This window comes from Alternaria novae-zelandiae (genome assembly GCF_023758075.1).
Source record: "Alternaria novae-zelandiae strain BMP 2774 chromosome Unknown scaffold_2, whole genome shotgun sequence".
In the NCBI taxonomy this organism is placed as follows: Eukaryota; Fungi; Ascomycota; class Dothideomycetes; order Pleosporales; family Pleosporaceae; genus Alternaria; species Alternaria novae-zelandiae.
Genome location: NW_026056962.1, coordinates 713,639 through 737,032, shown reverse-complemented (window position 1 = coordinate 737,032; position 23,394 = coordinate 713,639). Strand labels below are relative to the sequence as shown.

Genomic DNA, 23,394 nt, shown 5'->3' with positions numbered 1-23,394 from the left:
AATAGATCTACTCTTAGCCTTAAGTGTTTAGTAGAGATCTTTAAGATAGTAACCTCTAGTTATTACTACTTAATTACTCTTTTTTAAAGAATAGCGCAAAGCCTCTAAGTAGGCTCTATAACTTTAATAATAGTTTAGTATATTAATACTTTTGCAATCTCTTTAAGTAGAGTAATTCTAGTATACTTATAACTATTTATAGGCTATTAGGCGTTCTATAGTAGTAATAGAATTATAGAGACCTATAATTAATAAATAACTTCTCTCTTTATTTTATATACTAGTAAGTTATAACTTAAATATTTCTCTTTATCTTTTACTAGAGCGTGTCTAGCTATAATCTAGATATTTTGCTAACTCTTGCTAGACTACTACAGCGTATTTTAGCTAGCTAGAGTTATCTATATAGGCTCTAAACAAGCGCTTTTATTATTAAATACTAGAAGAAATTCTAAAAGAAGTATAATAAGATCTAATTAATAAGAAAAAGCTAGAAATATATTCTTATTAAACGCCTTGCTATATATTACCTTATAAATAAATCTAACTTTAGAATTACGCTATAAGATCTAATTATATTATCTAGTCTTACTATAGGCTTTAAGCTCTATTATAATTACTATCTAAGCAAAGAAAGCTGTAGATTTCTCTACTCTAATCTTATATACGTATTACCTAACAAAAACTATAGTTATAGAGAGTACTATAAAAGCTAAGTAATAGACGTAAAGTTTATTTCTTGTATAATTATACGCTTTCTATATAAACTTATATAAGAACTCTACGTATTTACTGCGTTCTAAGCTTATATTCTATATTATAAGTGTTAGAAATCTAGAGAGATATATAATAATAAAATAGAATTATATAATAGATGTAAAGAGATATAGGCTCTCTGCAAGAGAGAAGCTTATACTACCTACTATAAGAATAGAGACAAATAGTTTTGCTCTTAGAACTATAACTAAGTATATTATAATAATAGCTATACTAACGTTGTTTTCTATCTTAGAAGTAGAGAAGAGTACAACGTATAGTAGGCAGCGCAGAAGGCTATTATTAGAGAGAATGCGCGTATTACTATATGCGTTAAATATTAGCATAATATAGAAGATTGTCTATATACTAATAATTAGGTCTATTCTCTCTATTAGCTACAAATTAATTAGAGCAAAAAGATAGTATGTAAATAGCTAAGATGTAACAAGTTTGTTACATGCTCTTAGAAGAAGTGCACGCTTACCTATGCTGCCTAAGCATTTAACGTAGAAAATCTAGACAGACAGGTCTTTTCTTAACTAAGAAGAGGCAGGTATATAGTTCCTTAGTTCCTATATAATTAGTAGTATTTAAATTCAACTTTTACTTTCTTAACTATTCACACACTTTGTACCGCCACCTTATAGTCCATGGTCTCCGTGGGAGGTCTGATACGCCCCAAGTGATGGTTCACTCATACTACGTTTGTGTATAACGCGCTGATGTGGTACAGCTGAGTTGGGTGATGGGAAGCTTGTGATAAGTTCGCTGCACTGGGTGAGTTAGACGCTGGGCTCTTAACACCGTCAGCGCGCACATACCGTAGCTGTCCGCGGTAAGACCAAGTTTGAAGAGGCCCCCGCACTCATGAGATCAGCTTCGGTTGCGTAGTCATCCTTATGCGCCACCTCATATAATGTTGCTGGTATGTCGAGCTCGCGTGAGTTTCTTGGTGCCATGAAGACGCGGTCCCGATCGCGCGAGGGAGCCAATGGGGAGATAGCAACTGGGGATCCTCCCAGGGCAGTCACAATATGACCTTCGTCTATAGCAGGCGAGACAACACTGGCGCCATCGAGCTCTGGTGTGGTCGGCGGGAAATACGAGGGGACAGGTGTAACTGTTGGCCTGAGAGAACATGCTTCAGATTCCAGATCGCTCGTCCGGCCGTAAGCTTCCATTTGCGCAGTGATTTTCTTCAGCTTTCGAATGTCGCTCTTGTAACCTTTGATGTCGAGCTTGAAGAGAATAATTTCCCTAACGTAGAAGTCGATCTCCTGTCGCAAGCTCTCCATCTGCACATCCGGAGTATCGGCAAGAGCCTTTCCCTTCTGTTTAGATTGCTCCCTCCTCAAGCGCTCGTGGAGCCTATCCATCCACCTATCGATGTCTTCCCGTCTCGCAATGGAGGCAAGCTCCGGCCAGCTGTCTTCCCCTTCCCCAGCCATATGAAGCTTCATTGCCGCATGCCGTCTGATTTCGGCTTGCAACATGAGTTTGTGATGCTCCAGCTGTCTTTCCACTGTACAAATGACCCTGTCCTTCTCCTCAATTACGGATTCGCGATTCAAGATTGCGGCTCGAAGTCTTTCCATATGCGTGTCTGGGTGGTGTGTGCCTGAACGACCGGCAGTTGTCTTGTGCTCTTGTTCTATCTCGCTGTGTGCCCGTCGTAGCTGTTCTCGCTCTTTCTCCAGTTTCGCAATGCGACGATCTTTCTCCCTGACCTGGTCTTGCAGACGCTCAATGTGCGCAACAAAAGAAGCTAGCGTCGCGTTCTCTTGCGAGTCAAGCTCTGAACTGATAGGCGAAGCGCTCGAGAAGACCGTACTCATACTCATACGTCCATCGGAAGCTGGGTGGCTCGTACTAGGTGGTTCTTTTGAGATGAGGTCGAAGGGTGATTTCCCGTTCATTAGATTCGAAAGTTGCTCTTCCGCGTCCAATCGTTCAGTGTTGGCGATCTCGAGGCGGCTCTCGAGATGATCAATGGTGTTTTGCAGAGCCTGCGTGGATTTGGCAAGCTTGTCAGCGTGCGTTGCCTTGTCCTCGAACTCAGCACATCTCATCTCGGTCAGTCCTAGTGTTGAACGAAGCTCTCTCTCGCTTTTCTTCGATTCGTTCAACTTCGCCATCAATGATTCGATCTGCTGTTGGAGAGCAACATTGTTTTGTCTGTACTGATTGAGCTCTGGGAGCAGGTTCCGAGTTGTCATTTCTGGTCGACGTGTGGCGCTGAGCTTCCGCTTCAAGCTCTCCTGGCAGTCCAAATTAGCAGTCGGTTCCAGAAGGAGAGCGGGTGTATCATTACCATCTCTGGGCTGCTTTCTGATCGCCGGTGTGAACGCTGTTTGCTCTCAGATTCGACCGGACAGGCAAAGTCGGGGTCTTCAGCAATCGGCGGGGTTTCGCGAATCGACGTGTGTGGCAGCTCAGCGCTATCCGAGACAAGCGAAGTATTATTCCTCGACACTAGACACGTTTAGCATGTTGAACTGATAGCTGGTGTCACTGATGCACAGCTCGAAAAGCCCTACTGATCGATCTAACCCGTTGAGAGAGATCGTCTTCACAAAGCAGTGAAGTATAGTGGTGGACTGAGCAGGAATACTTGGAAGGGTACTCACCCTGGTGCAGGCCGTGCTTGCTGTTCTGCTCTTGAAGCAACCGAATGTGATCTTTCAAAGATGCAACCTCCGCAGAGTGTGCGTCCACGAGGCTTGCAACTTGTGCTTCGTGCGACGATCTCAAGGCGGCGAACTGAGATTGTAGGACTGAGTTTGTCTGATTCTGTGTGGCAATGATCGCTTTTAGCTCGTCGATCTGGTTGTTGCGCGTCGATGAACTGGTCGCAGTAGACGCCTGGGTCTAGTTAGTATTTGGATGCAATACATGCTGGGCAACTGAAACGGCCCGAATTGGCCATTACGAGGCAGAGAAAGAGGCATGGCGATGAGACTAGTTGGTGACGGTTTGTGCAAGTGCCGCCCGCGCAACATGAGAATGTGAAACCTGACACCACCATTATCCGCCTGCCAGGCCTCCGATCCGTGGAATACAACAATACATTGCCAGCGAGCAGCCAGATGCCATGGCCTGACGGCAGAGAAGTACATCTAACTCAGGCACACATCGTCGCATCAGAGTTGGAGATGGTACACAAAGAAGTTCTGAAACTGTTTCGTTATGCAGTCTTCTTGTTTGTCCAGTAAATACGCCTCTATCAAGAAACAAACAGCACTCACTTCATTTTGACTGCTGCGTCGGCGCTTTTCGGTATCCCGATCACGTACTTTCTTCTCTTGGACCTGCCGCATCTGACTAGAACCATGCCTGCCACTTCTGTTTGTCGAAACCTTTCCGTCCATGGCAGAGAGCGCAGTAATCAGGTCCGGTCTCGAACGTCTCCGCATTCCGGTTTTGTTCAAACACTTGTCATCCAATGCCGCTGGTATGCCGGCTTGGGCCATAACACGTGAATCAAGTGCATCGCTGGTAGGAACGTTTCTCATGATGCTATACCGCGAGCTTAGTTCTGGAACGCTTCTCGTATGATTCAATGGTGACGGGACCAAATCCAATGCATTCAAGCATGTACTCCCGTGGCTCAAGCGCTTGTCAGGTGGGTGACTCTCCCTTCGAAAGAGCTGGATTGTGGGTTGGACGGACACTGGAATCGTACAGGATGGAAACCCTTGATTCTCTAGGAGAAGAGAACCAGGGAGCTCAGCGGGTAGTTCTGCAATCGATGGTACCGAGGCGGACCGTGGGCGACTGGGCAGAGGCTTTTCTATGGAGGCAGATCTCGAGCATGCAATCGTACTGGGCACCGGAGAGCGCAACATGTCGCTAGACGCAGTCTGGAGGGTCTTGACAGTCCCAAACACGGCTGTATCGTACTGGGGTGTGATGGGACTGGATACATGTTGTCTGTCGTCCGATGGAAAGATGACCAGGTTGGCTGAACGTCGTTTTTCAACTTTCAGTGTAGTCTGGAAGAGATGATTAGCGAATGGTAAGGCACCACAAGACAGCTGTAGACACCGACTTCCAGACGGCCGCTGGCATGATTCTGTGCCTGTTATCGTACCTTTGCTTCGACGTCGGTGTTGGACTCGGGCTCAATCGACTCAATCGATAACAACCCCCCAGTGCGATAGTAGGGCTCTGAACTAGACTGGCGTTTTGACCAGGACAGGATTCGCTTGGACGGCATTGCGCGATCGTTGCGCACGCCGCACTCAGTGGCAGCAATACTGCGGACGCATGAAGATAGGATGGAAACTACAGGCGCTCGGGCTACGATATGGTGCGAAGAGAGAGAGATTGGCGGAAAGGCAATCGCCAGAGAGTTTGCGGGCACTGGGACGATGGTTTGGCTACGTTTGCAAGGCGCCCATCTTGGCCGCCTTCATAACGCCCGCTGTCATGTTTCGGGGCTGCAAACCACGCCGTACCTGTCTGGATCCGGCTGAAGACGCTGCTGCAGGGGCCAAATGGGCCGACTGGGTGGGAGAGAAACACAAGCTCCTTGCATATCGTATACATAGGCGCCTTGGAGTGGATAGTGGCGCCGCCGTGTACATGCAGCGAATAGACGAGATGAAGATGAGGCGCGGTAGCGCGACGCCGTGACGAAGTTGCAGGAAGCTTGGGCCTCTGGGGAAGTCGCGACCGACAGCTTCAATCGCTAACCGGCTATTGCGTACTAGTCACATTCCTTTCTGCTTCTTTGCGCAGCCCACTACTAATTACGGTGTAATGGTCTAGCCGGCTACCACCGCAGTGCAGGCGACTTGGCGCCGCCCCCAGGAAGCCCGTTGACGTTGGCTGTATCCACCAGCCACTAGAGAAAAAGTTGGGATCGTCATTGCGCCCCCAATCTCGACACCGCGACTGCGCCCCAGTGCTCAGCAATCGGGCCCGATATGGCGAGAGACCTGTCGCCCTACAGCGCGCGACGGCTGCTTACGCAACAGCTAGTCCAAGGCCAGACTGCCTCGCCCCCGGCAGTCGAGGGCAGGAACGGAAGCCCGAGCAGGTTGTCGAGACATGTATCCGAACGCGTTGGGAAGGAGCCTTCGATAGCATCTGGTCGCCGCTCGAGAAGTCGATCGAGAGAGAGGAAGCCCGAGGACGTACCGAACGCCCGTGAGCCAAAGGCCACGACAGTCGAGCCAAGCGCTGTCCGCAGGCGGGAACGGTCGCCGGAACCATACAGGAAGCCACGAGGCTCCTCCAGAGAGAAGAAGAGCGATGGATCAAGAGAGCGGAGGAAGGACCGATCCAGAGACAGGCGACGAGACCGGTCACGCGACAAGAGGCGAGAAAGATCGGGCGACAGAAAGAGAGATCGCTCGAGGGACAGAAGGCGCGATCGCTCCCACGACAAGGACGGAGACAGGAACAGAAAGCGCGATCGCTCCACGGACAGACACAGCCGGCGAGATCGCTCGCGCTCCAGAGAGCGACGCCGCCGCGACAAGTCCAAAGAAGGCAGACGTTCACGCTCGCCCATACCGTACCGTTCTCGCAAACCGCGCACCCGCTCGCCCTCTGCATCCACATCTCCACCGCCCAAACGTCACCGGCGCACACGCTCTCCATCGCCTTCGCGCTCACCGCCGCCCCACAAGCGGGCCAAACAACCGCTACCTTCACAAGAAGTCTCCTTCCGGGGGCTTGACGACTCGGCCCAACCACCCTCCAAGTATGGCGGCGCACCGCCTGACAAGGAGAAGCCCAACTTCAAGCCTACTGGCGCGCTAGCCAAAGCTGCCAACCGCGTAGAAGGCACCAAGATCTCCCTCAAGTACCACGAGCCGCCCGAGGCACGCAAACCGCCCGCTTCACAACCCTGGCGCATCTTCGTGTTCAAGGGCGACGATGTGCTAGAGACCATCGAACTCTGGAACAAGAGCTGCTGGCTACTGGGACGATCTCGGGAAGTCGCCGATTACGTTCTCGACCACCCTAGCTCAAGTGGACAGCACGCAGTCATCCAGTTTCGGTACATACAAAAGACGGTTGAAGACGAATTCGGTGTCAAGAGCCACAAGGGAAAAGTCAAGCCCTACATCATTGACCTGGAAAGCAGTAATGGCACAGAGCTCAACGGAGAGGATCTCGAGGCGAGTCGCTACTTTGAGCTGAGGGACAAGGACATACTCAAATTTGGAGGCAGTGAGAGGGAGTACGTCGTCATGTTGCCACCAGCAGAGTCTAAGTAGGAAGAAATGAACATAGCAGAAGACACAGACGACCATTGCGCAGTTGCAATAACAACTGCGGGTGTCACATACAAATCTCTCGCTGTCATAGAAGCTGAGTCCAGATGTACATAATAGAGAAAAAACACATGTCAAATTATACGTGGATGAATATCACCAAGGGGGTGGGGTGTGTCGCTATGTATCGAAGATGAAGCTAACATTGCCATTGTGACTCGAATATGCTCCAAACATCATCAGTGGCCTTGGACAGAATGTATCTGAGGCATGTTGACGTTGTGGTACGCGATCCCCTTGATAAGTTTCGTGTTAAAGCAAGGTGCGCGCCGAGTAGGTGAATATGATGACCGTACTAAAGCTTCCTCGGGCTAGCTATCGTGCTCCGAACTCAGCATCCTCGGATCGCATTCTATTCTCCGTGGCACTTGTCTTGATGATGCAATGATGGGCGTCCGGACGTGGAGAGCGGCGCGTAATCAGGTACAGGGTCCAGTGTACGACAAGGATGCCGCCTCCCGACTTGGCAGGAACCGCCGTCATCAGCCTCCCCACAGTTCGTAATGCGCAGACATCGTCTTGCGCGTCCGTCTTCTTCCCTTCTTTATACCCCTTTTTACTTAATTCTTGTAATACACCATGGCGCTTTTGCGACGCTATGGGCTATACACCGTCCTCGCCGTGGGCTTCCTGTACATGCTTTGGTCCCTCAGCTTTCCATACGAGCAGCCTGGCGACGCGCCTGTAAACGCCGACAAAGGCCCGGAGAGCCAGCAAAGCCAACAACCAAAGAAAGAGCAAAAGTACAAGTCTTTCGATTGGACAAAGGTCCCCTTCAAAAACCGCATCGAGTCCCTCGTTCCACTACCAGCCGGCGAACCGAAAGCCTTACCACCCATACAATTCAACTTTGGACAGGAAGATGCTACGGCCAAGAACATACGCGAGACGAGGAAGGAAGAGGTTAAGAAACAATTCCTGAAATGCTGGAAGAGTTACAGAAGCCACGCATGGATGCACGACGAAGTCCGACCTATAAGCGGAGAGGCAGCGGATCACTTTGGAGGCTGGGCGGCCACCCTCATCGACGCGCTCGACACACTATACATAATGGGCTTTGAAGAGGAGTTCTCGTCCACCATCAAGGATATCGAACAAATCGACTTTGGATACACCGATTTGGACCACATCAATGTGTTCGAGACGAACATACGGCATTTGGGTGGTCTTCTGGCAGCTTTCGAGCTTAGCGGGGACCAGAGGTTATTGAACAAGGCGAAGGAGGCGGGCGAGATGCTATACCATGCATTCGACACACCCAACCACCTACCAATCACGCGATGGCAGTTCCGTGCAGCGGGCGAGGGCAAACCACAGGTAGCGGACGAGCAGGTCCTCCTTGCGGAGATCGGAAGTCTGACCATGGAGTTCACACGCCTCTCGCAATTGACCGGGGACCCGAAATGGTACGACGCGGTCAACAGGGTAACCAGACTTCTCGAAGAACAGCAGGACAAGACCAAGCTACCGGGCATGTGGCCTCTCATTGTCAACGCTCGAACTGCGGACTTCACTGCTGACAGTGGATTCACCCTGGGGAGTATGGCTGATTCAACGTACGAGTATATTGGCAAGCAATATGCGCTGCTCGGTGGTCAAGACGCCATCTATCGCAAGATGTACGAGAGAGCGATGGACACGGCATCCAAATATGCCTTGTTCAGGCCATCAACCCCAGAGAACTCCGACATGCTCATGTCAGGATTTGTCCGTGCCGAAGGTGCGACGACGGCGTTGGACCCAGAGATGCAACACTTGGCATGCTACACAGGTGGCATGTTTGCCCTCGGCGGAAAGCTATTCCAGAACGACGAACATGTCACGATCGGTCGGAAGTTGGCAGACACTTGTGTTTGGGCCTACAAGGCATCGCCCGCAGGTATCATGCCCGAAGTATCGCATCTCCTCATGTGCGACAATACGACAACCTGCGTATGGGACGAGAAAGCATGGCTCGATGGTATACTATCCCGGACATCTAATGCTGCGGACGAAAAGGATCCGTTGAAGAACATTGCGAACCTCCGCCTCCCCAGCGGCTTCATCAGTGTCGATGATAGAAGGTACATTCTCAGGCCGGAGGCTATCGAGAGTGTCTTCATCATGCACCGCATCACAGGGGAGCAGCAATGGCAAGCTGCTGCATGGGATATGTGGACGGCTATACAGCGCTCCACAGACACTGACATCGGTAATTCTGCATTGATAGACGTATCTGCCGACTCTCCACCGAGAGCGGACAGCATGGAGGTAAGTCGTCTCTTAGTTTCTTGTCAGAAGACATCGAGCGTGTACTAACACGCTTACAGAGCTTCTGGATGGCGGAAACGCTAAAGTACTTTTACCTGACGTTCAGCGAGCCAAACGTCATCAGCCTGGACGACTGGGTCTTCAACACCGAAGCCCATCCCTTCCGCATCCCGAAACCAAAGGCAGCGTAACACGCACAACGGCCACATTGTTCATACACACGGTCACATACAGCTTTTCTGGCGTGACTTGGGAAAAAATATACCCGTAATTTATACAATGATATTCGTAATTTCATGGAGACGGCTGAGCTCTTGCTTGTTTCCTTTCTTTCTTATTCATACACCATCTCCTCATAGACAGAGATGCATGTCTAGTGTGTACCGTAGTTAGGTCCACCGATGCCCTTCTCTCCGGGCTTGTTGGCGCTCGGGTCGACGCCGACGTTTGAGTTTCCGCTGTCTGAAGCTACGGGCGCTTCGCCGGGCGCGTGGCCTTCCTTCGCTGCGGGTGCGTTTGATGCACCGAGACCCTTGCCTGTCATATTTGTTAGAATGACATCCCAGCAGAGATTTAGGAGAAGAAATGCAAAACGTACTCTCAGCCTCCTGCTTGTTGAACTTGTCTGAAGCAGCATTGCTCTGGCCGGGTGTCTTGGAGTGAGGCATATTGGTTGTTTGGTGTGTGGTTGCGTGTAAACGTAGAATTTGTGTTATTCGCAATGAGTTGGAGTGAAGTGCAATGTAATGAAGTTCCAATGCTAGAAGACACGCGAAGTTTTCTTTGTTTTTGTCGCTCCCATCAGCCTAGTCGTGGCTGTGATGTCACTTTATTCATGATATCATCAGTATGGTGTTAGGATGCGAAAGGGTCCACTTTAGCGCTAGATGCAGGTACGCGATCGCGATGCGCTACTTATCATCGATACTGTTTCGGCGCCAGCATCGAGCTTGTGGGCTCGCGCTCGAATTTGAAGTCTTTTCGCGAGGAACTTTGGGTGTGTACGTTGGTGGGTTGGTAAGTCGATGACTGTGGTTTGCCAGGGCTGTTCCAGCATCGAGCTACCTCAAGTGTGGTATGGAGAAGCATAGGGCAAGCTGTATGTATCAAGTTCTCGATAATAAATGCTCATCGCTGGTTCACACGCTACCCAACCCCTTCCATAGCCAAAGGCCTTCCATAAATACAAAGTCTCATGCAAACCTTGAGAAACGTCCGAAAGGAAACGCTAAACGCCAATCCATGCACATCAAAACAAAATCTGTACCCCGTTCCTCTTCACATTCAGTAGGTCAACATCTTCTGTCCGCCTTTGCCATCATGGCCCTCACCGGGCTTCGCAAAACTACACCACCGGTCCTTGATGGATACAACCTCGTACGTACCCTCCTCCTGAACTGGAATGCTCATACTCATCTCATGACTGATTTCCGTCTTGATCTCCAGCACTTTGCTCTTCCGTCCCTTGTTTGCATTGGTGCTCCGCGTGTAGGTAAACTCGAAAGGCGGTGTACCCCAGAACTGGAACTCTAGATCCGTACCGCCACCCTCATGAATGTCGATCTCGTGGACTTGACCTCCAGAGAGACGTACAGAGGGGATTGGATGAATGGTCTTGGTAAGGTCGAGCGCTGCAAGGCACTCAGAAGCAGAGTCGCGTAGACCAGTGATAGTGAACAATCCTGGAAGCTCAGCGAGACGGCGGAAAGTAGTGCCCGGATTGGAGGCCTTGCGCTCTTGCTTCTCGAAGGTGTAGTATACTGTGAAGGGACTTTGGCCACTAAGAGCGAAGGACAGGCGCTCACCGACACAGAAGTCCTGTCGGTCTTCCAGGGGTGTGGCGGTAGGCGCATCATGAACGCTGATTTGCACACGGGGACCACCTGGCGGAGGCTTGAGGGTACATCCACGCGAGTCGCGAACTTTACGGATGGAAATTGACGAGTGACCGAGGTGCATCTTGCGGTGCTCAATCTTGAGATCATACTTGTTTGTGGGGATGCTCTTGTGGACGCTGATTTCCGGCTTAGGGGTACCTTGATGTTTGATCTCCACTTCCAGGTAGAATGGTGCAACGCCCTCCAGCGTGATGGGGATGACTTCTTCGCCCTCTGACTCTCGCGAACAGTAGCTGTATGTCTTTCCAGGTTTATCGAAACGAGCACCAGGACGTGAGTGAACCTGTTGCTGAATCGTGATAGGCGAGAAGTGCTTCTTCGAGTGGTTGTATCTGGCGTCCGCCAGTTTCAGGAAAGTGTACTCGTAAGTACCAGCCTTGGAGGTTTCGGATCGAATCGATGCAAGACCACCAACGGTGTGCAAGTCCTTTTCGCTGACAGAGGCTGTCTTTCCCTTCTTGTCCTTGTATTCCTGTCGGTAAGAAATGTCGAAAGGAGCATTTCCTACGATGTCGTTAGCATTGGCAATGTGTGGGATACTCGGGATAACTTACCGGTTAAAGACACATCGAATGAATCCTCGTCACCCTCGCAGACGGCGTCCTTGATATATTTGCTGCCTTCCAGCACCGCGCTGCTTTCAGGAACACTGAGCGAGGGACGTGCGACCCAAGATACGTCGAATTGGTCAGCTTTTTCATCGATCAAGCCAGGGCAAACAGAGTCCTTAACGGAGATCAACTGATATGTTCCATCTGTCTTGACGTCAAGCCACGAGTTAGGGTTTTGGAAGCTATCCTTCTTGACCTCCTTGGTCTTCAAGTTTTCGTACTCTAGGAACCAAGGGCCGTTTCCAGTAAAGCGAAGAGGAAGTCCGACTTGTCGACTTTCCAAAGCCAAGACTGATTGTTTGCCTTCAATGTGCCCGAAGTACGCCTTGGGTCGTTCGTGACGAACATTGACTCTAGCTACGGGTTTGAGAACCTCTTTGCATTTAGATTTGTCGGTAACACTCGTCAGAGCTACGACGTACTCGCCACCGCTGCTGAGCTTGTCTGTTCGTATCACGTAGTGCGCGGTCTCGGTCTCGATGGTGCGCTTCGTACGCTTGCCATTGTGGACAATTTCGTATTCGAGCTTCCAGGGTGCCTCACCAGCAAAGCCCACGTCAAACTCAACCACATCGTCGATACAAGCTTGCTTAGGTCTACTGCTTTCAATGAAGTATGCTTGTGCGGATGGCTTGACGTCCTGTTGGAGTTTGATGTTGCTAAGGGGCCTCTCTTTGTAAACCGAGTCGCTGATGGTTTTGAATGAGTATTCGTAATGACCCGCATCTGTCGGCGTAAGATCGATCGTACTGCGGAGACTGGCAATCTGAAGTGGCGGCTGCCTGACCTCCCGGCCGTTGTCTTTCTTCTCGGAGTAGGTGACCACGAAAGGTGGACTTCCAACGAAATCAAGGCCAACGCGAAGACCGATGGGGTTGCCCGCGCATTTATCTATGATGTCCTCGCTGTCTAGCGTGAGATCCGGCTCGGGCGGGTTGTGTAGTAGGCACGAAGTAGGTTCAAAAACCTCACCCTCGCAGAAGTCGGTCGACACAGACTTGATGGTGTAAAGACCGGCGACCTTGATAGTCGGCTGTTCACCCTTTCGCATGACCTGCTTTTGCAGCACAGCATCTGGACTGTGGTAGCCATCCGAAACGATATTCTCTTGGGGTGTGAAGAGATACTCAACGGTATGCGCAGAGTCAATAGCGCTTTTACCCGTAGACTGGTACTGGACGGGCAGACGAGCGGCTTCACCCTTGGGTACCCGAAGCGGGTTCTGTGGGCTACAGCCTCTGAGGAAAGCTGTAGGGCGCTCGTGGACCTCGAATAGTTGACGAATGCCTGCGACCTTGGGCCTTGGGCGCTCGTCATCGTCGACGTTCAGGTAGCTCACGAAGTTGCCCAGTCCATCCTGCACCTCCTCGATTTCGTACTCCCAAGAGCCACTAGTCGTGAGAGATTCGTTCAGAGGTACGAGAACCTTGTGCGGGCGTGCCCAGGAGATGTCTTCGCGTCCGCTCTTGACCAGTGCTTGTGATGTGTGTTTCGACAAGGGCGAGATGGCGTCGTCTGGCTGCAGATTCTGGAATTGAGACCCGCCGCGGGGTTTCCCGTTTACCGTGAGGCGGTACTTGACGTTCAGGGGCGGTGTTCCTTCGACCTCGAGTGCAACGTTGGATAGATCGCTACGGCAGCGATTGTTGCCAGTAGGCTTCACTCGAGCTTGCGGGCAGGTGGCCACGACGACGTTGGTGGACCGCGGCCGGACCAGAAGCTTCGACTGATCCGTAACCTTCTTGAGCAGGTATACACCTGGCTTCTTGATCGTGTAGGCCAGAGTCAATGGATCGTCAGGGTCGGATGACTTCTGCGTCTTCCTAGCCTTCTTCAACATAGACTTGAGCTCTCCCTTCTTAACAACGATGGTCTCGTTGACATTGGTATCGATGTCGATGCGCAGGATCTCCATCTCGTGGGGTTCGGTCTGGTTGATCATAATCGGGATTTCGAGTTGGGTGACGGACGAGTTCAGACAGAACGACTGCCTATCTGGGTTCAAGACTGCAGAACCCTCAGGCAAGATGTTGACAATCTGCTTTCCGAGAATAAGGGAGGCGTTATGTAGGATAGCACCAGGCTTGACGCTCCGCTCGCTGATGGCCAATTCGCTATCCCACAAGAAGCCCACCAGCCCCATAAGCCATGCCTGTACCGGTATGCCAATTCTGAACATGAGCATGACGTCGACGCCCGCATGCAGCACAAACAGCAGGAAGGCGGCGCCGTTGCCCCATTCCAGCCAAGGAATTTCCAGTAGCGGTATGCCGAACATGAACAGCACGTCGAAGAAGCACCATTTCAGGCACAGCACTAACGATTCGTCCTCCTCGACAGCCAGCGTATAGAAGTCGTATGTTCGGTATGCCCATAGGGCGACGTATAGGGCGAAGACATAGAAGCGTTGTTGGGCGGGATCGAGGATGTCGGAGGGTATTAGGGGCCCTGAGCTTGATTGCGCGGAGGCTTTGGGCAGATCTGGCAAGGGCGACTTGATGTTGGGTCGCGGTGTTGTGCCATTCGGGCTCTGGAGGCCGGGGGAGCGGTTCGTGTTCTGTGGTGTGGATGGGAAGCCGCCCACGCCTCGGCGAACCTGGGGTGTGCCGTTCATCGCACCCAGAAGTTAAGCGTCGGCTATATCGTGATCATGGGTTGGGAGATGCGACGAAGATGCGTGTTCGGCCGGGGGGTGATCGGGCGTGTTGCGCTGGGCGGACTGTCGGTGGACGTGAAACTCAAACAAACATTTACCTAGAGTCTACGCGACGAGCGCGACAAGGATGCGGGCTGAGATGGATCCGGCCAATCAGAACTGGATGACGCCGAGCTCGTCACGTGCTAGCGCCCCAACCTTGGAACCTCGACTACCTGCACGCTGCCACTTGCTTTCACGTTCACTTTATACCATTATCAGCTCGCTTCCTATTGTCTTGTCGAACCCCACAATAGAAAAGATAACCGCGCTTCATTCACAGATCGCCTTCCACCATGCTTGTCTGCTTTCCTTTCCTCCAACCTCCAAACGTCCACATACACACTTGAACTCCTTCAACTCAAAACTACGACTCACTCTAAGCCTCTCTCAACCTAAATCAGCTAGTATGAAGGGTCAGACTGTCCACGATGTCCGAGCTGGCTCGGATGTCAAAGCCGAAATCCAAGAGCAAACCCAACAACAAGCCATACCCAGCAAAGACCTGGCAAACCAAGTCGCCGATACAGTCTCTGCAGTCGCAGTAGAAAGCAATGGCGCCTCTACAGCTCAGTCTGTCAACGACACTCTATCTCCAAGCACAGGATCGAAAACGGCCTCACCCAACACCAAGAAGCGAGGTCCTCCTGAACCCACTACAGCGTCGGAGCCCAGCAGTAAAAAGGCAAAAGACTCGCCAGGCCCACCGTCGCCTCAGAACGGCGCCTCTACCGATCCGGTTTTCCCTAGTCCACCAGACATGCCTGCAACCAACTTCGACAAAGAGACCTGGCAAGGATTCTGCGAAATCGAAAGTGAACCCGCCTGTTTCTCCGTCATCCTCCGCGAGATGGGCGTCCGCGACGTGACGGTACGCGAAGTATTCAGTATGGATACAGACTTCCTTCTCGACAACTTCCCGCAGCCTGTCTACGGTTTCATTCTGCTTTTCCACTACCGCGAATTTGGCAACGACGGCCAGGCAGCCGAGTGTCCCAAGGACGTCTGGTTCGCCAACCAACTGCCCGCCCAGAACAGTTGTGCGACACTAGCCATGATCAACATCATGATGAACCAGAGCAACGAAGCTGATGTGCATATCGGCGAGCATTTGACCCAGTTTAAAGATTTCACACAAGACTTGTCGCCATACCAGCGCGGTGAGGCTTTTGCGAGTTTCGATTTCGTGAAGAAGATTCACAATTCGTTTGCCAAGAAGATGGATATTCTCGAGGGCGACAAACATCTCAGCTACAAAGTCAAACGCGCCCAGCGCATCAAGGCACAGCTGTTGACTGAGAAGACCAAGCCTACCAAGAAGGGATACAAGTCGCGACGCGCTGCTTCGACCGACACCGTCGCCAGTCACGATAGTGCAGAGAGCGTCGAGGATAACGCGCATCACTACATCGCTTTCGTACCGGTTGGAAACGAGGTCTGGAAGTTGGACGGTCTGGACAGGCAGCCGACGTGCGTTGGCTCCTTCGATCCGCAGCGCGGCGAGACATGGCTTGAGTCAGTCTCCACCACCATTTCTACGCTCATGGCTGCTGGCGACGACGATTACGGCGTTGTTGCTCTGACGCAGTCTCCATTGCTCTCACTGCGCAAGAACGCTGGTCTGACAATCAACACCCTCTCGCATGTCGACACACGCCTCGATGACATCTCAGCTTCTACGTCTCAGGACTGGAGAGATCTTGTTGACCCCAATGAACAGCCGCCCAGTCCCCGTATGCTAGGCCTCGAAGAGCTTCTTGCGGTCAATCCTATCTCCACTACTCTCAAAGCGACCATCGACAGCGAAGACATGACCCAGCTCCTGGTTCGCCGTAGCGATTTGCTTTCGCAAGCCAATCAACTGGCTGCGAACATCATGATGGAGATGCAGAACGAGGCAGAAGAGGATTCGAAGGCTGCGCAGCGGCGATACGACTCTGGTCCGGTCATCAAGAAGTGGCTCGAGATGCTAGCCGAAAATGGCTTCCTGGAAGAGAACTTAGATCGCTTCATGCCAGGCAAGGGAAGAAAGTGAGGATGTGAGATTGTGGTGATTGCTTTGTGGATCTACAGCAATCATCTTGGGAATGTTTCATATTTTTCGTTCGATATTAGGCCGGAGACCAACAGGCTCGGAATGAGTGGGGATATAACAGCATTTGATGCGACGCTCGACTAGGGAGCGCAACAAACCGTCATAGCTTTATCTATCTATACTTTTCAAACCCCACCTTGTTTTTAGCCCTGCAACTTCTAATCCTCGGGGTATTCGTCGCGCACATTGCTCACGAAACAACGTTGTTCATCGTCCCAGCGCTTGAAGTGGCGGCCAGCGAGTTTCAGCAACGCCTCGGAGGGGCATGTATCCTCATCCACTGGCTTGATGTTCTCAGCAGCAACGTAGCGAACGGATTTGTCGCATACACTACTTCAATTAGCATAATATAGTAAAGGCGCTAAGAGATGAACTTACAGTACGTGGTAGAAAGCCTGATTCCTACCTTTCGATAGGGAATCCACACGCATGTTCTGAATCCAGTCTTCGTTCGCGTCGCAGACAACATCCCAGCCTGTAATGACACCCTCATAGCCATAACGCTTGTGTTGGAATAGCTGGCCAACTTTGAAAGCAACATTCTGCGTACGCGCAGAGCGGTTGGAAACAGGCTTCCGCATTGAATCAACTTGATGCATGCTCTGCACAAACTGGAGCAGACGACGACCCTCGGGTTGGTTGTAGAACATAGGGATGACGTAGCGTGATAGCAACGTCACGTCCCATGGGTAGTGCATCTGGAAATGCTCGAGCAGGTACGGCAGATATTGGCGACGACGGATCTGGTTATGTCCAGATGAGATATGATCGTCGTTCGGCCCAAGTAGCAGCATTGCCCAGATAGTTGCGTAGAACGCGTTGTCCATGTCTGGGTATGAGTTCATCCATGACGCCTGGATGCTGCCCATTCCAGCTTCAGTTTCGCGGATCGTTTGTACCGAGTTCATGATGTTGCGCGCAGTGCGCATTACCATCTCTCGGGTGTTGGTGTCGCTCAGAAAGCCATGGTGTTCGTCCTTTGGAACACCCATGTCGCGTAGGATCCTCTGTAAATCGCCTTGCCGTACTTCGGAGGAAGAGCGAAACGGATCCAGGTACATGTAATCCAGCTGCGCCGAACTCGTCGGCTTGTACTGGCCATCGAGATTGTAGTTCTTGGGCGCATAGACAAGAGTATAGACGTGGAAAAGGAACCCACAGGGTCGTGCATCAAGGCCGATCCGCTGTGCTACGGCGCAATAGATGGCGACTGAGATGAGTGGGAGAGACTCGTGGGTCGCCGAACGTATGACAAGACCAATGAAGGAATTCCGAAGTGCGCGGTACGACGTGTCTGGAACACCGTTGAAGCCTTCGTCACGGAGGAAGGATGCCAAAGTCGAGGCCTGTGTCCGTGGACTCCAGCTGCGCAAGTCGGGATATGTCTCCAATAGCCTGTTGGCTAGTGCGGTGATGTCTTCAGCTACCACGTCAATGTCTACATCTTCGCCCACTCTCGCAAACACATCGTATGCGCCCAGAGCTCTCTCTATCGATATGTCCTTGCCGTCATGTAGATCCGACCACACTTTGATGGCGACCTCGCGATGTATGCGTTCTAGTACGGCATTGGCGTAGTATCGCCTTGCTAGAACGTCGTGCGCATCGTCGGGGCATGCGCATTCCTTCAATAGCGTTTCCTTCGCATCGTACCCAAACTCGGCGATGTCGTTGATGCATCTTATGCGCCCTTGCTGGCGATTCACAATGCGGTTCAAGAGCTCTTTGGTGCGACGCTCGATTGTGTGCTTCGTCATGTAGAGGGCGCGCCAGTCGACATCGGACAACGGGGCTGCAAACTTGGCGACAATGTTGTGGCGAGCGTCCCATGTCTTGAATTGCGTCTTGCACAGGTGGCGCCATATTATAGGCGCATCGGTCGTGAGCTCTTTGATGAGCTTGTTCGTCTGCGAAACGGATGCGAGGGAGCGCGGGTCGAGATTTAAGAAGACGGCTTCGAGGATCTCGGTCGGCAAGTCAGTGAAGGAGGGGCGTGGCATGGTGGGCCCGGCGTTCAGGTGGTGTATGGGTGGGGTCGTTCGGCGCTTTCGGGAAGGGGTAGAGTCGTGGAGAGAAACGCAGAGTGCATGGGTAAATGGAGGTTCCGTGTGGCGAGTGAAGGGCGTGCTTGAAGGTTCCGCCGCAGATGTCGTCAACATTGGAACATGGGCGGTCATGAGCGCATGGCTCGCTAAGATTGACTAGCCTCGGCAGCTAAATCGCGATAACGCACCTTCAGTCAACAGGCGTTCTCTCCGTCGTATCGCGGGTCCAGATATACGATCCCGTCACGACAAGGATGAGACTGAGCTAAATCTATGCCTTGTGTCTCAACCTAGTTAGAGACGTCTTACTCATGGATGCAGAATCTACTCAGTGGAGCGCTTTTCTACTCAGGCTATATCAACAGGCTGGAGAGCTACACAGCACTCTTGATAGAGCGAAGCCCTGTCACGCTGCTCACTTGGCCAGTCGCGGAGGAAGATTGATCGCGCTATGATAAATATGCTGGTCGCTTTTAGAAGTACACTTAAAAGATACCTACGTTGCTATTGTTGGCCTAAGCAAAAGGACGACTCGATCACTGGCTATAGCCTAAGCCCGTACCGCCCGGCTTTCTTTCCTTGGTGCTGTCAGCGTATCTGCAAGTTAGGCCGTCATTGTCAGCACGAATTCCTTGGCGAAGCTCCGGCTTGCAGCGGAAATGAATGACGAGGCACTCGAAGCAACTCTGGACTCATCGTGGTCAATGCGGTAGACGCGACTCAAGCACAACAGTCAGTTATGTCCGTGAACAAGCAAGACCCTCATATGGTTTTTCCACGTTTGGTCCGGATAGCGCGCGACCGTTGCCGAAGCTCGCTGTCCGCGAGACCCGATCTGCAGCCACAGTTGATGTCACTGCCGCACCGCCGCATTCATTACCATGAACATGACGCCCTAAAACTGAACGGTCTGGCTCACCACTTTTTATCTTTCCTTTTGGCCTTGTAATCCTACACTCCTACATTCCTATCATATCCCGCCATGGCCGACCTCAGCAGAGTAGAGTCGATGCAGTATCCTGCGGGACATCTCTCCCATCTCACCGAGAACCAAGAAGCCCAGCTTCTCGAGTTCAAGAAAGTGTGCCAGGAAGCAGGCTATTACACACCTGCAGCCGGGCCGGTGCGAGCCAGTCATGACGACGAGACCATGCTGTACGCGCAAATCGCGAAGTTGTCGATTTTAGCGGGGCACTGACTGCTTACAGGCGCTATCTGCGCGCGCGTCGTTTTGTTCCCCAAGAGGCCTTTAAGCAATTCAAAGACACGGAAGACTGGCGGAAGGAGAACAAACTAAGCGAAATCTTCAACACTATCGAGGTCGAAGAGTATGAGCAAACGCGACGCTTGGTAGAGAGTCCCGCATACATGTGCTGTCATCCTGTCTGACAGCCTCACGTAGTACCCGCAATGGCTCGGCCGACGCGACAAACGCGGCATTCCTCTCTTCCTTTTCGAGGTCGCACCGCTGAACTCGAAGAACATCTCCACGTACGAGAAGCAACTCGCCAAGTCAAAGACGACTATCCCCAATGTCGCAACCAAGAACCTGCGCCTATTCGCCCTGTATGAATCGCTCACAAGATTCTACACACCTCTGTGTTCCATGGTCCCTCGTAGCCACCCAGAAACGCCAATCTCGCAAAGCAACAACATCGTGGATATCAGTGGTGTTGGGCTGAAGCAGTTCTGGAATCTGAAGGGCCACATGCAAGATGCTTCGGTTCTGGCCACAGCACACTACCCTGAGACCCTGGATAGGATATTTGTATGTACACGCGTCTTCTTGAAAGCCATGCGAGTAGAACTGACCGAATCGCAGATCGTCGGAGCACCTGGCTTCTTTCCCACCGTCTGGGGCTGGGTCAAGCGTTGGTTTGATCCCATCACCGTCTCAAAGATCTTCATCCTCTCCCCGCAGAACGTCTACTCCACACTCTCTCAATACATCGACCATGAAAACATCCCGAAGAAGTACGGTGGCGGTCTCGATTTCGAGTGGGGACAGCTGCCGAACCTTGAGCCAGCCATCGAGGCGCAAATGAAGTGGGAGAACCCAAATACCCAGGACGGCCGCAAGACGTTCCCTATTGGGCCGATAAAGTGGGAGGAAGGCCAGAATGGCGAAATGGAAGCCTGGGGCGTCGGCAGCGAAGACGGAACACCACGAAGAAAACTAATCTTCTCCATTCCTAAGCCTGTAGGATACAAGCAGGGAGATCTGATGCCGCCCACACCTGCGACTCAGATCGGCGACCCTCTCACAACCGTAGGCACAGCGACTCATCCCCCTGATACGAACGAGCCTGAAATCCACACCCCACCCTCAGACACCGAGTCGCGCCCGTCCACGACCGCAGTACCAATTACTACAACTCTACCGATTCGCGCTGGCACATCAGAAGCACGGTACGAGCAACAGAACCAAACACACGCATCTGGGCAGCTCGCAGACGGAACGCCCGAGGCAGCAGTGGTGGACCATGGGCATGGAGACAAGACAGTCACAATGGAGCCCAACACGGTGGGTCAAGCACCGAAAGAGGTACCGCTCCCCGATCGTGAAGAACCCGCCGCCCCAGGCTATTTGGACCAAGCTAAACAAGCCGCTGTATCAGCCTCCGCTGTAGTCACCTCGACTGCTACTTCTGCCGCTGAAGCCGTTGCCGGTGTAGTTGGTGGAAACAAGGGGGAAGAAAACAAGGTTGAAGAGCCTGAGAGGATAAAGAGTCCACAGGAACAAGAGATGGATCGCCAGATCGATGCCACGAGTGCCAAGGACGTTGAGGCGTTTCTGAGGGCGCAGACGGCTAGTGGTGGACATAAAGCCAGTTGAACTCGTTTGAAGCCCTTGGATATGTTGTACGTGGAGTAGAGATTGTATAGATGACGAACTATTGATACCATGCTCTTAACCATGCGTTGAGCTTGGACTGTTCTAGAAGAAACATGATAGATGCGCAAGGCAAGTCTGCTGCTTTTAGACCCACCAAAGAGCGAGAAGTCATTGGTGGGTGCATATTCAGAAAGAGAATGCGTTGGTAGGTTATCCGCGTGAGTATTGTCATTCAGGTCTCCTATGGAAGTATCTATCCATCTCAAAAGGTGATGAGCACAGCATCGATTTTCATTTTCTTGATCCATTCCCATGACCTCATAAGTACCCCATTCATAGAAAGAAGTGCCAACACACACGTACTGTAGCTCACTGATTCATCATCCTGGAACTGGGTTGTACGAAGGGTGATGCCGAACTCGCATATATTCGCCACCATTGTTACGCGATCAGACACGTACTTGCAATCTCGCGTGTTCATGCCCCTGACTGTTTCCATAATCACGTAGGCTCTGTTCCTGACTGTTCCCGCGGGACTCAAACCTCTTTCCTTAACGATAGGTTCACCGGGGGCACGCGCATCGCGGTCATGAGAACGGAAATTGTTGGTTAATAACCGAGAAAGTTCCAGATTGTTCAAACGCCTCCAACACCATCTATCAATACTCTGAGGCAGAGAACTTGGCATGAAGATACTCGTTCGCTCTCGTCCAGTAGTAATCTCATCAGATGACGGATCTAGTAGTATAGGGATCAGATAGCACAAAGTCTTAGAACAACGCTGCTCTTGATATGTCCAGGCACGTGTAAAGTATGGATCTTCAACTAGTCTCTTGAAGATCATGTGTAGCGGAGAATCAATAGCGCTTTTTCCTCGGGCGTCTTCTCCAAGAATGTTTTCCAGATTGTTGCTCCAGTACCAGTTACCAAGCCAGTTGAGCGATATAAGACCTGTCGCAGCACCGGTGACCTTAGGATCAACACAGTCTTCCTCTTCAATTTCATTGTTCAGAGTTCCGTCCACTGTGTCTTTTCCATGGGCCTCAATGCAGCGCTGCAACAAGGTCGCTTGGCTCGGGCTTATACTTTGTGACAGAACGATAGCGATGCATTTGGACCGCTCATAAATTCTATGCATATGCGCGATATGTTCATCGCGATCTGTTGCATCGTCTTGGTCGATACACTCTTGGTCAATCCAGAGGCGACCAGTCTTGGTTTGATGGGTATCGTATTGCAGTGCCCGGTGAAGGACAGATGGAGGGCAACGTGGCGGGCGGGTTTCCGTGTCGCTGGTCCAGATCATGAACTCCGGCGTATTGAACTGGGCAGCAAGACTCTCAGGCTGTGCCCAAGTGTACGATACAGCAACATATTCCCAGTCGGGATCATATTCTGCTCTCTGGGTAAGACGTAGATGGACCTGGATGCAGGTGTACAAAATCAGCATTTGTCTTACGCGCAGTGTGTATAGCGAGATTACTGACTGTGTTGCCTGGAGGCTCGGACAGCGACCTATCGCACAGAGTGAGAAATCGAAGAGGAATCTGCGTATCAGAGACGATTTCCTTGTATTTTGTCTCGAGCTCTGTCAAGGCTGTTTGGAGAGCTTCGATACTAGGGTATAGTTCGCCAAATGTCTTGTCAGAATCAAGCTTCATTTGAAATTGCTAGAGGACTGGGGAAGTGGAGGGAAGTGAAGATCACTCTGATAGCTATGGACTCGACGATGTGGCTGGCATCCTAGAGACTAGGGTTAGCCCCCGCCCAAGGCTGAGCTGAACATGCACGTATGAAGGCAAGCTTGATGGGCAACGACACCATCACCTGCAGCCTCCCACATCCCGCAAGGCTGTTCACAGAGAAATTGTTCGTTGGGCATGCGGCACTGTTCATCACAGGCAGCCGCGATGGCTTC

At 51.6% G+C, this 23,394-nt stretch overlaps 8 protein-coding genes across 8 annotated transcripts; 4 read left to right on the top strand and 4 right to left on the bottom strand.

The window, feature by feature from the left end:
- Positions 1 to 1,453: 1,453 nt before the first annotated feature.
- Positions 1,454 to 3,784, bottom strand: J4E88_001288 (uncharacterized protein; the record flags this gene model as incomplete). The annotated part of the gene is made up of 5 exons (XM_049394958.1): positions 1,454 to 1,492; positions 1,581 to 3,017; positions 3,071 to 3,231; positions 3,387 to 3,621; positions 3,779 to 3,784. 5 exons carry the CDS (start codon positions 3,782 to 3,784, stop codon positions 1,454 to 1,456), a joined length of 1,878 nt encoding a protein of 625 aa, XP_049258822.1.
- A 1,903-nt stretch (positions 3,785 to 5,687) lies between these two features.
- Positions 5,688 to 6,989, top strand: J4E88_001287 (uncharacterized protein; the record flags this gene model as incomplete). Its single annotated transcript, XM_049394957.1, has 1 exon — positions 5,688 to 6,989. The coding sequence occupies one exon, from the start codon at positions 5,688 to 5,690 to the stop codon at positions 6,987 to 6,989; it is 1,302 nt and encodes a 433-aa protein (XP_049258821.1).
- Positions 6,990 to 7,625: 636 nt separating this feature from the next.
- J4E88_001286 (uncharacterized protein) lies at positions 7,626 to 9,487 on the top strand (the record flags this gene model as incomplete). The annotated part of the gene is made up of 2 exons (XM_049394956.1): positions 7,626 to 9,296; positions 9,356 to 9,487. 2 exons carry the CDS (start codon positions 7,626 to 7,628, stop codon positions 9,485 to 9,487), a joined length of 1,803 nt encoding a protein of 600 aa, XP_049258820.1.
- A 182-nt stretch (positions 9,488 to 9,669) lies between these two features.
- On the bottom strand, positions 9,670 to 9,964 carry J4E88_001285 (uncharacterized protein; the record flags this gene model as incomplete). The annotated part of the gene is made up of 2 exons (XM_049394955.1): positions 9,670 to 9,833; positions 9,895 to 9,964. 2 exons carry the CDS (start codon positions 9,962 to 9,964, stop codon positions 9,670 to 9,672), a joined length of 234 nt encoding a protein of 77 aa, XP_049258819.1.
- A 616-nt stretch (positions 9,965 to 10,580) lies between these two features.
- Positions 10,581 to 14,419, bottom strand: J4E88_001284 (uncharacterized protein; the record flags this gene model as incomplete). The annotated part of the gene is made up of 2 exons (XM_049394954.1): positions 10,581 to 11,698; positions 11,749 to 14,419. The coding sequence occupies 2 exons, from the start codon at positions 14,417 to 14,419 to the stop codon at positions 10,581 to 10,583; spliced, it is 3,789 nt and encodes a 1,262-aa protein (XP_049258818.1).
- Positions 14,420 to 14,909: 490 nt separating this feature from the next.
- Positions 14,910 to 16,535, top strand: J4E88_001283 (uncharacterized protein; the record flags this gene model as incomplete). Its single annotated transcript, XM_049394953.1, has 1 exon — positions 14,910 to 16,535. The coding sequence occupies one exon, from the start codon at positions 14,910 to 14,912 to the stop codon at positions 16,533 to 16,535; it is 1,626 nt and encodes a 541-aa protein (XP_049258817.1).
- Positions 16,536 to 16,753: 218 nt separating this feature from the next.
- Positions 16,754 to 18,595, bottom strand: J4E88_001282 (uncharacterized protein; the record flags this gene model as incomplete). Its single annotated transcript, XM_049394952.1, has 2 exons — positions 16,754 to 16,925; positions 16,974 to 18,595. The coding sequence occupies 2 exons, from the start codon at positions 18,593 to 18,595 to the stop codon at positions 16,754 to 16,756; spliced, it is 1,794 nt and encodes a 597-aa protein (XP_049258816.1).
- Positions 18,596 to 19,622: 1,027 nt separating this feature from the next.
- J4E88_001281 (uncharacterized protein) lies at positions 19,623 to 21,476 on the top strand (the record flags this gene model as incomplete). The annotated part of the gene is made up of 4 exons (XM_049394951.1): positions 19,623 to 19,795; positions 19,849 to 19,990; positions 20,043 to 20,408; positions 20,463 to 21,476. The coding sequence occupies 4 exons, from the start codon at positions 19,623 to 19,625 to the stop codon at positions 21,474 to 21,476; spliced, it is 1,695 nt and encodes a 564-aa protein (XP_049258815.1).
- Positions 21,477 to 23,394: the final 1,918 nt, after the last annotated feature.